Raw genomic sequence first — 15,419 nt, 5'->3', positions numbered from 1 at the left:
TGTGCCGTAATCCATAGTGACCAATCAAAATATTTGAATGTGGCTATAATAGTTAAAAATGCATGTATAACTGGACACAAGGCAGTGTAAATCAGATACTAAAATCTAGATGAATATAATTAACTAAAGTGACAAATCCACAGAAGAACAGAAGAATATGATCTTTGTGATTAGAAACATTTCTACCCCACATTGGAATATCACTCAACAGTTTTCTTAGTAAAAGCTTCTACCCAATTATGTGTAAATACTGTGAACAGCAATCTGCCAAATTCTGTATAGAGGCCTTTTTTAAATAGCAGTGCTAAGAGGAAAATATTGCAGCAACACAGCAACTGGATTTACTTCCACTGTAGTCACAGAAGAAAGTGGTCAATGGAATAGAAAATTACCTGGAACATTATACCAATTAGCACCATTGGTGATTCCTTGAGGGAAATTTTCATTTGGATAGATCTCCTTACATGGACTACCTGTGAACATTTTATTATTTTCCTATACAAAAAAAAAAAAAAACTATTGTAAATAAAAGGGCATTAATTCCATGTACAGGAAGCACAATTAACAGAAAGCAAAGCAGATGTATATATTGTTAACAAACACAGCATCCACCCCACCACCCACCTTAGAAAAAGGACTGAACAGGTTATATTTATTTTACACATGATTTACATTAAAACTTATCTGTACAGCAAATAAATGATAGGTATCAAACCATTCAAAATAAACAAAACAAAATACTAGAAAATAAGCATATTTCAGAATCAAATCCGTAGCAACAAATTATTTTTTTGTAAATACCCAATTATGCTCTTGTTACAACAAACAGTAGGAAACATTGTTGCCAAAGCACAGAACAACGATTTTGATTCTATTCTGCATACAGTGGAGCAATTACCCAAGGCATACAAATAGACATAATGGGGGAGATTTAGTAAAACCGGTGCAGCTGTGCATGGTAGCCAATCAGCTTCTAACTTCAGCTTGTTCAATTCAGATTAAAACCTGGAAGCTGATTGATTTCTATGCAGAGTTACACCAGATTTTCACTCTACAGTGTTAGTAAATAAACCCCCAATGTAGCCCCAGTTTACATCAGTAACACGACGTGTCCCACAGCATATTCATTTTGAGTTTAAGTTTACAGGTGTGCACGCTTTTTAAATGTAAGCTGACTGGCTAATAAAGGAAAGGATCTACTATCTAACTAGACATTAACCTGCAGCTTTACCAGAATACACTGCCTGCTATTAACTACACTACAGAAGTGCTCTGCTTCAATGTGACACAAGAGGGTGCTACAGTAATAGATTTTCAACCATTGGATCAAAGGTTTTTTTTCAACTAAATAGCTGTACACTGAAATTTCAGATTATTGATTTAGATCAGGGATACTGAATTAAAATTCACGGAGGTCTGGTTGGTAACATTTTCTTTCCTCAGAGGTCAGAATCTTATTTTTCTTCTATGACTCGGAGCTTTCCCATCACAGCTCCCCTTACATCACAACTCTCTTTCCCATCAGAGCCCCCCAACATTAAAGCCCTGCTTACATCACAGTCCTCCTTGCAATCACAACCCCCACATCACAGCATTCCCCCCCTCCTGACATCACAGCCCCCTTTCAATCACAGCCCTCCTCCTCACACCACAGACCCTTCATATCATAGCTCCCCCCTCTCACATCCCAGACCCCCGCTCATCACAGCTCCCCCTTAAATCACAGCCCCCCCTATCATAGCTCCCCCTTAAGTCACAGCTCCCCCTCTCACATCACAGCTCCCCCCATATAACATCTCCCCCTTACATCACAGCCCCTCATATCACAGCTCCCCCTTACATCACAGCCCCCCATATCACAGCTTCCCCCCCATATCGCAGCTCCTCCCTCACATCACAGCCTCTCCAAATCACAGACCTCTCCTACAACACAGCCCCCCATATCAGAGCTCCCCCGTCACATCACAGCCCCACCTTACATCAAAGACCCCCATATCGGAGCTGCCCCCTCTCACATCACAGCACATCCAATGCAAAGCTCCCTCTCTCACATCACAGCTTCCCGCATCACAAAGCAGGAGGAATGGCAGGGTGGACTCCTCTTCTGAGTGTACTCGTCGCTGCTGCAGCTGAACTCACTGCAAGGAGGAGGGCAGGAGGCATGGAAGGTTTGCACGGAGGGTGGGAGCTGCCCAACTATTCTTGGTAATACTAAAGGTTGGGCAGCTGCCTTTCCTTCTGTAGACCTTCCATGCCTCTCGCCCTCCTCCCTGTAGTGAGTTCAGCAGCAGCGATGAGCACACTTAGAAGAGTCCACCCTGCCATTCCTCCCGCTTTCTTCCCTACTGTGACTTCAACAGCAGTGGCGGCAGGACAGGTCACACAGAAGAGGAGTCCACCCTGCCATTCCTCCCACCCTCTTTCCTGCTATGAGTTCAGTGGCGGCAGGAGAGTACATTCAGAACAGGCGTCCACCCTCCGATTCCTCCCGCCCTTTTTCCTGCTGTGAGTTTAGCGGCAGTGGCGGCAGGACAAGTCACACAGAAGAAGAGTCCACCCTGCCATTCCTCCCACTCTTTTTCCTGCTGTGAGTTCAGTGGTGGCAGGAGAGTACATTCAGAACAGGAGTCCACTCGGCAATTCCTCCCACCCTCTTTCCTGCTGTGAGTTCAGTGGTGGCAGGAGAGTACATTCAGAACAGGAGTCCACTCTGCAACTCCTCCCGCCCTTTTTCCTGCTGTGAGTTCAGCGGCAGAGGCAGCAGGACAGGTCGCACAGAAGAGGAGTCCACCCTGCCATTCCTCCCACCCTCCACAATGCTGGGATTTTTAACAGCTGCAGGAGGAGAGGAGTCCACTCAGGCTGTTAAGTCATACATTCACGGTCCGGACAGGACTTTTGCTCGGTCCGTATCAGCCATTTAGTGACGACCGATTTAGATTACTGCAGCCAACACCAATGGTGCGCCTTACTGTCTGCCCCTCCTCACTACAGAATTTACGTCACTGCAGTAATTGTGTACATTTTGGAAGAAATTTTAACTTAGCCTCAATGCACACTACTGTGACCTGAAAGTCATGTGACCTAAGGTGCGACTTTGCCAGGCGGCTTTCTGGCGACTTGAGTACGACTTTGATGCAACGATGTGCAACTATCATGCCATGCGACTTTACATGGGTAAACTTCCTGTAATGTCGGATCCAAAACACATCAATATAGATGAGGATCCAACTCCGAGGCGACATCCATTAAAGTCTATGGACACAAGTCGAATAAAAGTCACCTTGAAGTAGTAAAGGAACCTTTTTTAAAGTCGGAGCAACTTCAATAGTACTAATTAAGACTAACATGGGGTTTTCACAAGCCGGATCCCAAGTCATGACAGTGTGAACCAAGCCTAAGAACACTGATGCAAGTGCTTGATTATTTTGGTGTACAATGCAGGACAATAATAGAAACTGCGGCATAGATGGTATAGCGCATACTGCAGAAACTTGTGTTGCTTTGTTGATTTTGCACACAGAAAATGTGCTGATTTTTAGGCTCGGTTCACACTATAGTGACTCCAAAGTCGTGCGATTTCCAGTGTGACTTTGATGTGAATTTACACACTCTGGCACTCAAGTCGCATCACAGTAGTGCAGGAACCTTTTTAAAGTCGCTGTGACTTTAGGTCGCATAGTTCAGAACGGATGCCATTGAATCAACAGGCTGTGGCTTGTCATGCCACTTTATGTGCAAATTTTATAACAGTAGCATGACAAGCGTGAACAGAGCCTAAAAGTAAAAAATGTATTTCCCTTTGTTAATCTCCCCTTCTCCCTCAGTGGGATGCTGTACTGGGAGCTGCTCAAAGAATTTAGTGGCATGGCGGCAGTGAAGGAAAGTCTTTGGCAAATGGCACAAACAGGGTATCTGACACTCCCAGAAGTTTTCTCCCTGGTTTCCTGTGAAATTTTATTCAATAAACATTTTGCTTCTCTTTCTCTCCTTTCATATCAAAATTAATTTCTGAACCAATTAGGCAGCACAGTGGCTAAATGGTTAGCACTTCCACCTGGCAGTACTAGGGTCATTGGTTTGAATACCAACCACAGCACCACCTGCCTGGAGTTTGCATGTTCTCCCTGTGCCTGCGTGAGTTTCCTCCGGGTACTTCGGTTTCCTCCCACACTTCAAAAACATGGTTGTAGGTTAATTGGCTCCTGTCTAAATTGGCCCTAGTATGCATATGTATGAATGTAAGTTAGGGACCTTAGATTGTATGCCCCTTAAGGGTTAGGGACAGATGTGAATGTACTATATATACACACACACACACACACACACACACACTGTATGTAAAGCACTGCGTAAATTGACGGCACTATGTAAGTACTGGAAATTAATAAACAAAATGTCTGTTCAGATGCTGTGAAACACATGTTGCCATCTATATATTGCTGCACCTATGTATGTTTAATTTAACAAACAAACTTTCAATAAACATGAAAAAAATATATTTATTTTTTGGATAGAGTAGGGATATGCCATCCATCAGCATATCTTTTCAGTGTGAGTGAACAAATGTCCCCATTGAATGATTTTTCTTCTATTCCTGTTCTGGTGCCAACTCAAAATTTTGGATTTTCCCTCACTTCCATTCCAGGGACACTAGTAATCAGAACAATTGGAGAGAACGAATCTTCCCAACAGGGACACAGACAGCAATAAATGCCTGACACTGGTCCTAACCCCTCACTCCTTCATCCAAATTAAAAAAAAAACATTTTGCCTTCGGTTGTAGTTGAAAAAATTTGATCTGGTGATCGAATCTCTTTAAAAGCAAACGTTATGAAAGAAATCAGAGCGGTTATTGCTGAAGCCTTTCTGAAAATGCTTATTAGAAAACCCTGCCTTCAGATTATGGAAACACTTTTAAAGTGGTAGTAAGGGCTGAAGGTTTTTAACTTCATGCATTATATGCATGAAAGTAAAAAACCTTATTTCTGATGTTCCTCCCTCAGCCATCCAATACTCACCTGAGCCCTCTCACGATCCAGCGATGTGCACAAGAGCCTCGGCTGTCCTGGAACTCCCTCCCCTCATTGGCTGAGTCAGCAGCAGGAGCCACTGGCTCCCACTGCTGTCAATCACAGCCAGTGATCCAATGAGGAGAGAGCAGGGGGTGGGGCAGAGCCGAGCTGTGTGTGTGAATGGACAATGTCCACACGCAGTAGGACAGCTTGCGAGTGAGCCTGCTCGAGTTCCCCCATAGCTTGCTATTATGGGCACTCAGCTGGGGAGGGGGGGGGGGGGGGGAGCCAGAACTACCAGCAGGAGTCTTATGGACGCATAGAGTTGGGCTCGGGAGTGAGCACACACTGCAGCCCCCATACTAACGACTTCATATTTGGGGGCACTGGTAAAGGGGGTGGAGGAGCCAGGAGCACCAGCGGGTGACCCGAAATGAAGAGGATTAGTGTTGCTCTAGGCAAAACCACTGAACAGAGCAAGTATGACATGTTTGTTATTAAAAAAAAACGCCGACCCTTTAACCACTTGCCTACAGGGCACTTATACCCCCTTCCTGCCCAGGCCAATTTTCAGCTTTCAGTGCTGCTGCACATTGAATGACAATTGCACGGTCATGCAACACGGTACTCTCATGAAATTTTTATCATTTTTTTTAAGACAGATAGAGCTTTCATTTGGTGGTATTTAATCACCTCTGGGTTGTTTTTTGGTAAACGAACCAAAAACAACTGAAAATTTTGAAAAACATTTTTTTTTCTTAGTTTCTGTTATAACATTTTGTAAATAAGTGATTTTTCTCCTTCACTGATGTGCGCTAATGAGGCTGCACTGATGGGCACTGATAGGCTGCACTGATGGGCACTGATAGGCGGCACTGATGAGGAGGCACCGGTAGGTGGCATTGACAGGCATCACTGATGGGCACTGAAAGGCAGCACTCATATGGAACTGATAGGTGGCACTGACGTGCACTGACAGGCGGCACTGACTGGCACTACTGATAGGCAGCACTGACTGGCACTGAAAGGCAAGTCAGATGGGGACTGATATGTAGCATTGATGTGCACTGATATTTGGCATTGGCAGGTGACATTGATGGACACTGCTGGGGCTACACTAATCATCAGGGCACACTGATCATCAGTGCCCTGATGATCAGTGTACATGTCCCCTCTGAGGAAAGCTGATTACCGGCTCTCCTCTCCTCACGAGCTGTCAGCATGACAGCTCGTGAGGAGAAAAATGCTGATAACCAGCATTTCCTTATTCACATGCGATCAGCTGAGATTGGACATAGCTGATCACATGACAGAGCCGATGTCTTTGGTTCTTTCCGTTGATCGGTGATCCGCTGTGTCCCAGGGACACAGCGCACCACCGATCGCTGGACAGTTAAGAGTGGGAGGATGTCATATGATGTCCTCCCAGAACGAGAGAACCGCCTTGCGTCCGTCATTTCCTTATAAGGTGGGCGGGAGGCGGTTAATAGAACTTTAAATGTTTAATCACAATAATATATAGTATTTTACAAGTGATAATAAAATAGATGTGAAATCTTAATTTTGGAAAATTATGTTAAAATAATGAATAAAAAGAAAGGCTGAAAGTATAAAGGAAGATGGTATTGTTCACCATGTTTATCCCCTGGGTTCACATATCGGATCACAAATTCAGTATACATAGCAGCTGCTAGTGGCTCACACAGAGCTCTGTCTCTCTAAGCTCACCTTGGAATAAGATAGTGACAGCTGTTGAAACACAGCATCATCTGGGGATTTACTGTAGGTAGACGAGCCTTTCTCGTCATCATCAAATGGATAATTAACCACAAGGGAACCTGCAGACACAAGTCTAAAATTAGAAAATGCATGCATATAGAGAAATTACATTTGGCATAACCTGTTTATAACTTAAAAATTAAAGGAGGTTTTCAAAGAAAAGCTACACCTCCTGAAACATTAGGGAATACTTAAAGTCACTTAAAGGATTAAAGTCGGATACAGAAATATAATGGAACAATGAATTATTGGGCCTAATTTAACCCAGTGTTTAAAGGAAAATCTGTCTGTTGGTCACAATCTCCCACTTGTAAGTAAATGCAGTTGAACAGAGTTAAGGATATGACTGTCAATTATTGGACTTCCTAAATGAGGGCCATTTTTTTTTTAGAAATAGTACAACACCAGACATCACCTGAATTGATGTCTCTTAGTCCCTGGCAGGAAGGTGGAAATTCAAGGGATACTTTCTGTACTACTGCAGGGAAGTGTCTGTACTACTGCAGGGGTGTGTTTTTCCATCCTGAATAAACCTTTAAAATGTATATGGTCAACCACTCAGATCTCCTCCATAAGACCACATATGGATTCTGCATGGTGATCCATTTAATGACTGCTGGTACTGATCACACTGATCTTGGAACTAAATGTAGTAGCTGTACGCTCATAAATTCAGGGAGATGCAGCTTTGTGCTGAACACAACAGTAACTAACTTGGTGGGAGCTCCGGTACATGATCATCATTTTAATGATTCATGCAACACCCTAGTCTTCCTTGTGCTGTACAATGTAAGGATGTTAGGAAATATTCCAGGATGTTGAAAACCACTAGACCTAAAAATGCTGAATATTTTGGCTCACTACAGCAAATACTTTTGACACGTAAAAAGCACTTATAACAAGGTTATTTGAAGTTCACAAGAAACTGAATGAAAAGAACATTCACTGCTTGCAGGAATCGGAATTTTGATAATTCTAAGAAGAATGAAATTGGTTTTTAAATTCTGAAATGAAAAATGAACAAAGAATATCCTTCTATATTGCCTTGATCCAAAGCTCCTAGTGTGATTTATGCCTGCCCTCTGGTTACTCTGCAATCTGCATGAGTCAGTTCTGATATTCTATGCTGACACCAAGAAATCCTAGGAGAGGGCCCCATTCCCCCTTCAGCGCACAGTAGGTGATTGACAGCCTCAGTGAACTGTGTATCTGACTGTGTGTGCTTTCCCTCCACTCAGGTCTCAGATTACACTCAGCTCTGTGCTCTTTGTTGTGCAGTGTGACATCAGATACCCGCCCCCCACCTAGATAATACATTTCTCCCTTCTTCATCAAATGCAAGGATTATAATCTGCCTATATTACAGTTTCGGAGTTTATCTACTGTTGGCCGGAAGACTATGCACATGCTACACTTATGCTAGATATCAAGCAGCCAGTGCCACTACACTGTCTATTACAGTGATAGTTACATCATTAGAGCTATGTACAAGTATACGTTTTTGTTTTGGGATTCTGTTAACAAAGCTGACCAAACTAAAATGATTTATATAAAATGATTTATATAAGCTGATATACTACTCAACACATTAAATAACTCAACAAATAATTTGTTAAATATCATTTTACTGAGAATTTCATGGTATATGAAGGGCACCACACTAAATATAAGAGCAGAATCAATTTGGTACAGGACTGTTTAATAAAAATGTTAAAAAAAAAAAACTCCAGTCATACAGTCCCTGAGAATAGTGATACAACAGCTATTAGAACTAGCTATAAGAGACAGAAACATACAGTACCTCCATGGAGATTAGCAGACAGGACAAATGGGTAACTCTTTAACCAACTCATTACAGCCAGTGTCTCTAATTGTGGAGGGTCCATGATCTGGAAAAACTGGTCTGGGAAATTACGATTAAGATCGTAATTGTTGCTGTTATTCCTGCCGACTACCCCATCACGGTCCCCTACAGAGAAATAAAGATTGTAAACAATGCTACTTTGTGCAGTGTTGTAATTTACGAATCTACAATTAGCCTTTACTATTCAAGCATGTTAATGAAAAAAATAGAAAGTTTTAAAAGTTTACACAGACTAAGCACTTTCCCAGATATGAAAGGTATGAACCTTCTCAGGCTTATTCAATAAAGCAGCACAATGGGCTATCAGTGTTTTAAAAAAAAAACAATAGCCGGGAGCAACTAGATCAGATTTCAGGTTATTGCAGTTTGGCCAGTCAAAGTTAATGGTTTCCTGACTTGTGCACACTGTTCATTGCTTTTCTGGATACGTTTGTATGCACCAAAAGGCTTAAAGGCTAATTCCATCTAAAAAAAAAAAATATATATATATATATATATATATATAAATGCATTTACATATTTTTGCAGGAAATCATTTGCTAGGGGGGTACTTTACTAAGATTAGGCAGACAGAATCAGAACAGCTGTGCATAGTAACCAAACAGCTTCCGCTGACATCTTCAGGTGACCGGCTTTCAGGTCTCGACCGCTGTCATTGGCCAGGCTGAGATAACGTCACCCTTGCGCATGCGCGGGAGGTTACATCAGATTAGGCATTTGTGCGGTGAGCTGTACTTGCGCTGCTTACTGTAAAGGAATACAAGCTTTAATTCGGAAGAGACCAAGCATGTCTCTTCTGCATTAGGAATCCTACCAGCTCATTTTCAAGCCCCAACCTAATTTCCATGTTAGGCTTTGAAAATAAAATACCAGTACAAACAAATTAACCCCGGACGAAGCTACGAAATCCCTGTAGCGCAACGCGTTGGGGAGGGGCAGTGAAATCACCGCGCATTCTATCTACGATACGGCGAGTACTGAAGGTGTGTGGACACACACCCAGCGCTCTGTTTTAGCTGCAAGCTGTAGGATTTTGCATATACAAAGCGCAATTGTATTATATTAAATACATACGAGGAAAACAAAGGCAGAGGATTAAAGAGTGGATCAAAGGAGGGAGTATCCCTCACAGTCCTGCAGTCACACAGGTTTGCAACATCACTGAAAAGATCTTATCTTCACACCGAAGGAGAATATATCTGTTCAGGCTGGATATTTATTTGGACATTGGGACAGTTTTTACACAATAGACTTTTTATTTTTGAATTATTTTTCAAATTATTGCATTTTTATATTATATTATTGATTTTTCTTGAGGTTTACAAATGGAAGATTTGCACATTCTTATAAGGATTGCACATATAGGGATTTGCTAATATGATATGATTTTATCAGTTTTTCACCTTTTTGATGATATTAGAGCGCGGTAATTGTTTAAATATTTTGGAAATAAAATAGCTACATCACTACAGCCTCCAAACAGACAATCACTAAAGCTTGGAGGTCACCTAACCTATGCTACCTTGAAATAAAACAGTAATGCAAGCTATGATTCACAGCAAGATAGAGGCTAACATATTAGATTGTGTACCTAAACACCTAAAAATCTGGCAACCTTGGGCCCAGAACTTCCCACCCCCAAGCCATGAGGCAAAGTATCCACTTCAAAGCTTGGTCCTTTGGCTATATTCATGCAAGCTGGCCTGACAAAGAGAGGACTCCACCTCCTACCCCTTTCAGTTCCTTTTATTCTTCTTTTCCTCTCACTCCTTATCAAAGCAGTACTTCGAATGGGAGCTTCTGGGCCCATCTTTCTCCAGAAATCCTGGGAGCTGCTTTTTCGAGGCAGAAATATTTGTTCTTAGTAAATACCTATTGTGTGTAAGTGTTTTTGACTAGTTTGCACAATTTGTCAGCACCTACCTTGCATTGAGAGTGTATGATTCCATATCTATTTATATAACTGTTTGTGCACAATTTTTTCATCCGAACAAAAATATAGAACAAGAAAATAAAAAAGCTAGCAGCTGATTGGTTGCCATGCATAGATGCTCCAGAGTCTGTCTGCCCCAGTCTTAATGAATTCCCCTCACTGTGAGTTAGCAAATGCGTCTGAAAGAATTTTGTATCATGCAAAACAATGACTTGGTAAAGTGACATATCCCTGTCTGGCTGACCTGTGCAGTGAGGATTTGTTTTTAAAGCTGGCCATAGACGGTTCATATCACAGCCAGTTCAGCAGGAACAGGCCAAGTTTCGAACCATGTACAGGCAAGCTACATTTATACAAGGTAATCGATTGATCAACCTGGGTACAAGCCAAATTTAACATGCGATTACTGCTAGTGACTATTATAGAAGCCAGCAGTAGTCACTGCATTGTCCCAGCGGGAACAGAAACCCAATGGCTCAGCGGGAGATTCCCTCATCAAGACATGGGAAAATTGGCACCTTTTTTATTTTTTTTATTTTCCGCTCAGCCTGCTGAGCAATAAAAAAAAAAAAAAAAAAAAAGTATAAAAACGTATGGCCTCCCTTAGCCCGGAGAGATTTTCGACCTGAGGTTGCAGAAAAGAAAATCACTCAATTCCCCCATCAAGACAGTCAGTGCGAGAAGAAAAAAAAAAAAAGTGCCAATTTCCCCATCCACACATTTGAGGTGGATGTTGGGAATCATTCCCTCGGTGCTATTGTGTTCTGCTGGCAGGGAACCTCCCCTTCAGCAGCAACACTGATTGTTTGTGAAAAATCAGACAGGCTGGTTGTACCCAAGTTGATTGATAGATAATGGTAGCATAAGAGTGACTAAAAGCATACAGCTGTCCTTCCAGAAACACTGTACCAGCAATGTAAACCCCCCCCCCCCTCCAAAAAAAATAGATTATTACTTTGCAACAAATACAAATTTTTTTTTATTTAAAATTGCTTGTGAAGTTTGAAATATCTATAGGAGGTTAAAGAATTACCTTCGTGGGCTTTCTCATATCCATCAGGGTTCATGGAAGGCATAATGTGGATCCTGGTGGTACGGATCAGATGAGTGACCTTAGGGTCAGTCCCATAGTTCTTGCAGAGATATTCAATAAGATTTAATAGCAGTTCCCGTCCTACAACTTCATTACCATGCATGTTGCCAATGTACTTAAACTCAGGCTCACCTGCAATATGAAAGTTAGACTTCAGAGTGCATATTAACAGATTTCCAAATATATTTTAAGTCAGTATTACGACATTACATGTAACGGTGCTGGAACATGTTACAGCCTAAATATGTGTGTAACATGTAACATGTTCCAAAAGATGAACTTATACTTTGAGAAATGAGCTAGCACAGAGAATTCATTACCTATAGGGACTGCACACAATCTTCAAAAGTTCTCATTCACAAGCATATCACCTGAATACATTAAAAATAGCGGGTTTTAAAGTGTTTGTAAAGGCTGACGGTAAAAAAACCTTCAGTGTGCAGCTCCCCCCTGCGGCCCCATAATACTTACCTGAGCCCAATCCCGATGCAGCGATGTGCAAAAACAAAAGCAGAAACTCTCATTGGCTGAGACACAACAGTGGGAATCATTGTCTCCCACAGCTGTCAATCACAGCCAGTGAGAAGGAATAGGAGGGTGGGGCAGGGTTGAGCTATGCTCTGCGTGTCTTACAGACACACAGAGACAGCTCTGGAGAGAGCATGCAGGGACACTTGGTGCCGGTGGGGGACCCGAGAAGAGGAGGTTCTGGGCTGCTCTGTGCAAAAACATTGCACAGAGCAGATGAATGACATGTTTGTTATTTTAAAGAAAGAAAAAAATCTGAACATTTACAAACGCTTTAAAACCGATTTCAATCAACAAAGTTGTATTCTTACTTTTCTGCCTTTAGGGTATTTAAGGGAAAAATGTAAAATGACTTACAGGAAAGTGTCTGAAATAAAGATAACATTTCATACTTAAACCAATCACAGGGTCACAAAAGGCCAACTCCGAAATGTTACAACCAAACTGCTTATGGCAACAGCTGAATAGATGTGTGGTGGGCTGGTAGCTATCATGCAAATTGATCCCAACTCAATCTTTCATGCTCAGCAAGGCTGGCAGTAAAGTATACACCTGAACATTTTACTTCTTTAACTACAAGGAGTAGTTTTGAATTTCATGATTGCAAAACGAGAACCTTAACGTCCTTTAAACTTCTTGTTTTGTAACACAACATATGATACAAATAATTCGATTCACAAAGCTTGCAGATGATTGTACTCTGTGCAGTACAGAAAATCCAAATTAAATACAAATGTACAAATTGCTCACTGAACAGGTTACAGCAAGCAGCATGAACAAAGGGAAGGGATACATTACACATAGTTGATAGTATGGCAAATTCTCTGGTGGCTGTATTTTGGACTAAGTTTCTAACATGGCTTAAAAAAAAAAAAATAAAAAAAAAAAGGTACCTGGCTCATGGACATTTGGGTTATCTGATATTGCCATCACATACAGCTCCCGTAAATCCACAGATTTGCCCGCAGAGTACAGATAAGTAATGCTGGCATATTCGCTGTTGTACTTTCTCAGGAAGATCTCCATGTCAGAATAGTGGTGGTGTCGAAAGTCCTCAGGCTGGAAGGATTTCTGAAGAGGATGGTTGTCCTCAGGTTTTACAGTGACCGGTGGCTCTGTAGCAGGCACAGGGGTGCCAGTACTGTCTGGCAAGTCATTGGGGGGTGGAACAGAAACAGATGGATGAAGCTGGAAATCAAGCACAGTTGCTGGTCCCTCTTTAACTTCAACATTACATATAGTTTGTGGTAAATACCTAGGGAAGGGAAGGTATAAACAAAAGGTCACGAGAAATCATTACATGCCCAACATTTATAGGGCTATGTTATTGTTGTTATTGTTACTGAAAGTAGGAATTGATTTGTTTTAAGTGGTGTGGTCCTGGTTTTAGCCCAATTTCATAGATGCTAAAGTGTACCTGCATTGAGCTCATAACACAGGAGCTAAGCTTGGCATTTCAAAATGAAGGGCACCAATGCACTCTCCTAGTGAAGTGTAGAATGTCTAAGCATGCACCAGCTAGGCCTGCCTGCATGTAGAGCCCTAAGTAAATACTGACTTTCAGAAACAGAATGGACACAGCAAAGAATAATTCTGCATGTCAAAGGGAATTTATTATTACATCATAGTGTTAGTCCGGACACAAACTCAGGAAAACACTGTCTAGTGTACAGCTGTACCAAATGTCTTTTTTTAGATGATAGGTTCTCTTTAACACATCACTGTATGTGAATGTTAACGTGAATAACAAAGAAGCAAACAGAGTCATAAAGTCAAAGGATGAATGTGACCACTTACCCTAAAACAGAAGCAGTGATATTGTATGTCCCAGGAGCTAGCAATCTCTGAAAGTCCCCTAGTTTCCCAGTTGTGATGCTATGGTCAATCCCGGACACAGAAACTGTGGCATTTTCAATCCCTTTTAGAGTAACAACATCTTTCACATATCCTTGTGCTCCTATGTGTACCTACATCAAAACAGAAGACTCGTAAAGTCTAAATACACAGTATCACCAAACAATTTCAATGTATACAGGGTCATCAAGACTTGAAAAGTAGAGCAAGGTAAGAATGACTGCCAGTATGATTCTTACTATGGTCAAAAGATTTTTAATTAAGAAAATAAGTAAATAAATACAACACACACACACACACTTACACTTTTATAAAAACACAGTAGAGCACTATTCTTTACAAAAACCATTATAGTTTTACTGTTTAAAATTATTAGCAAAAGTGTGCCCATTCCAAAACAGGGTGCTGGCAGTGCTGCGTGCTGGCAGAGTGGGGACAGTGGGTGGGAGATTGCTAGGGGGTCCTGACGGCATGTTTTCTTCCTTTGCTGCCTATTCCATGTCCACCATGTGCAGCTTGCAGAAGAGTGCACAGGACAGGAATAGGAGAAATCGCTGGCAGTAGTTTACTATCACAACTTGCTAGCAGCTATACCTCCTTCATCATTGCAGCAGCTTGACTAAGCTAGACTTGCTGGTCTGGCACTAAATGTGCCATTTTACTGACGTGCCCCAGTGCTATGGACAGCACTGCCAGCTGACTTTTGGTGAAAGATCCTGCAGCACATGCCTGATAGTGACAGAACAGACTGAGACTACTGCACATGCATATTTCTGACATCATTATATGGAGGTAGTATTCAACGCAAGGGTAGTAGCAACTTCAGATATCTAAGCTACCATGCACATGCAGTAAACCACTGCCAAAGTGTTATGTTAAGAATATAGCAGCAAAGTCCCATTCATCAAAGATTGTATGCTACTGCACATGTGCAATATCCTGCCACCAGGTTATTTTCACACAGTGCCTGCTATTGCGCATGCGTGGGGTAATGTGTTAGGTATACATTACGGAGCATGCATGACCACCTTATTGCTAAAAAACAGAAGTGATGGGAACCAGACACTATCTTAGAGAACATTATGGGAGTAAAGCCCTTTCCCAGTACAATTTTTGATTTCAACTAAACATTATCTCTAAGCAACTAGTCTAATGCTTTCCTATATTATGACCCTGAAATCTGCATTTCAACATAAAACAAAGGAAAACAAAAATGTAATTTTACTTCCTGTTATTTATTTTTGATTTTATAACAAGTATAGGTTTTACCTTTCTGAGAAAAAGTCACTGGGAGTTGCTCTTAGAAGAGCTCACCTCTGTAGTAATAAAATAAGCTATACTGTTAAGTCTAAG

General features: G+C 41.6%; 1 protein-coding gene across 1 annotated transcript in view; it reads right to left on the bottom strand.

The window, feature by feature from the left end:
• The window catches only part of CPD (carboxypeptidase D), a 135,964-nt gene that overhangs the window by 39,827 nt on the left and 80,718 nt on the right, over positions 1–15,419 (bottom strand). Inside the window, exons 4-9 of the mRNA XM_089683053.1 lie at positions 14,010–14,179; positions 13,106–13,467; positions 11,625–11,816; positions 8,596–8,763; positions 6,744–6,853; positions 393–495 (exon numbers count right to left, since the gene is read on the bottom strand). Coding sequence (XP_089539179.1) covers positions 393–495; positions 6,744–6,853; positions 8,596–8,763; positions 11,625–11,816; positions 13,106–13,467; positions 14,010–14,179 — 1,105 coding nt within the window. The remainder of the gene's footprint in view (positions 1–392; positions 496–6,743; positions 6,854–8,595; positions 8,764–11,624; positions 11,817–13,105; positions 13,468–14,009; positions 14,180–15,419) is intronic.

The sequence above is a fragment of the Staurois parvus genome, unplaced genomic scaffold, assembly GCF_062004578.1.
Source record: "Staurois parvus isolate SC_StPar_1 unplaced genomic scaffold, SC_StPar_1.0 ptg000299l, whole genome shotgun sequence".
Classification (NCBI taxonomy): domain Eukaryota; kingdom Metazoa; phylum Chordata; class Amphibia; order Anura; family Ranidae; genus Staurois; species Staurois parvus.
Note: the sequence above shows the minus strand (reverse complement) of the source record. Positions and strands in the feature narration are given on the sequence as shown.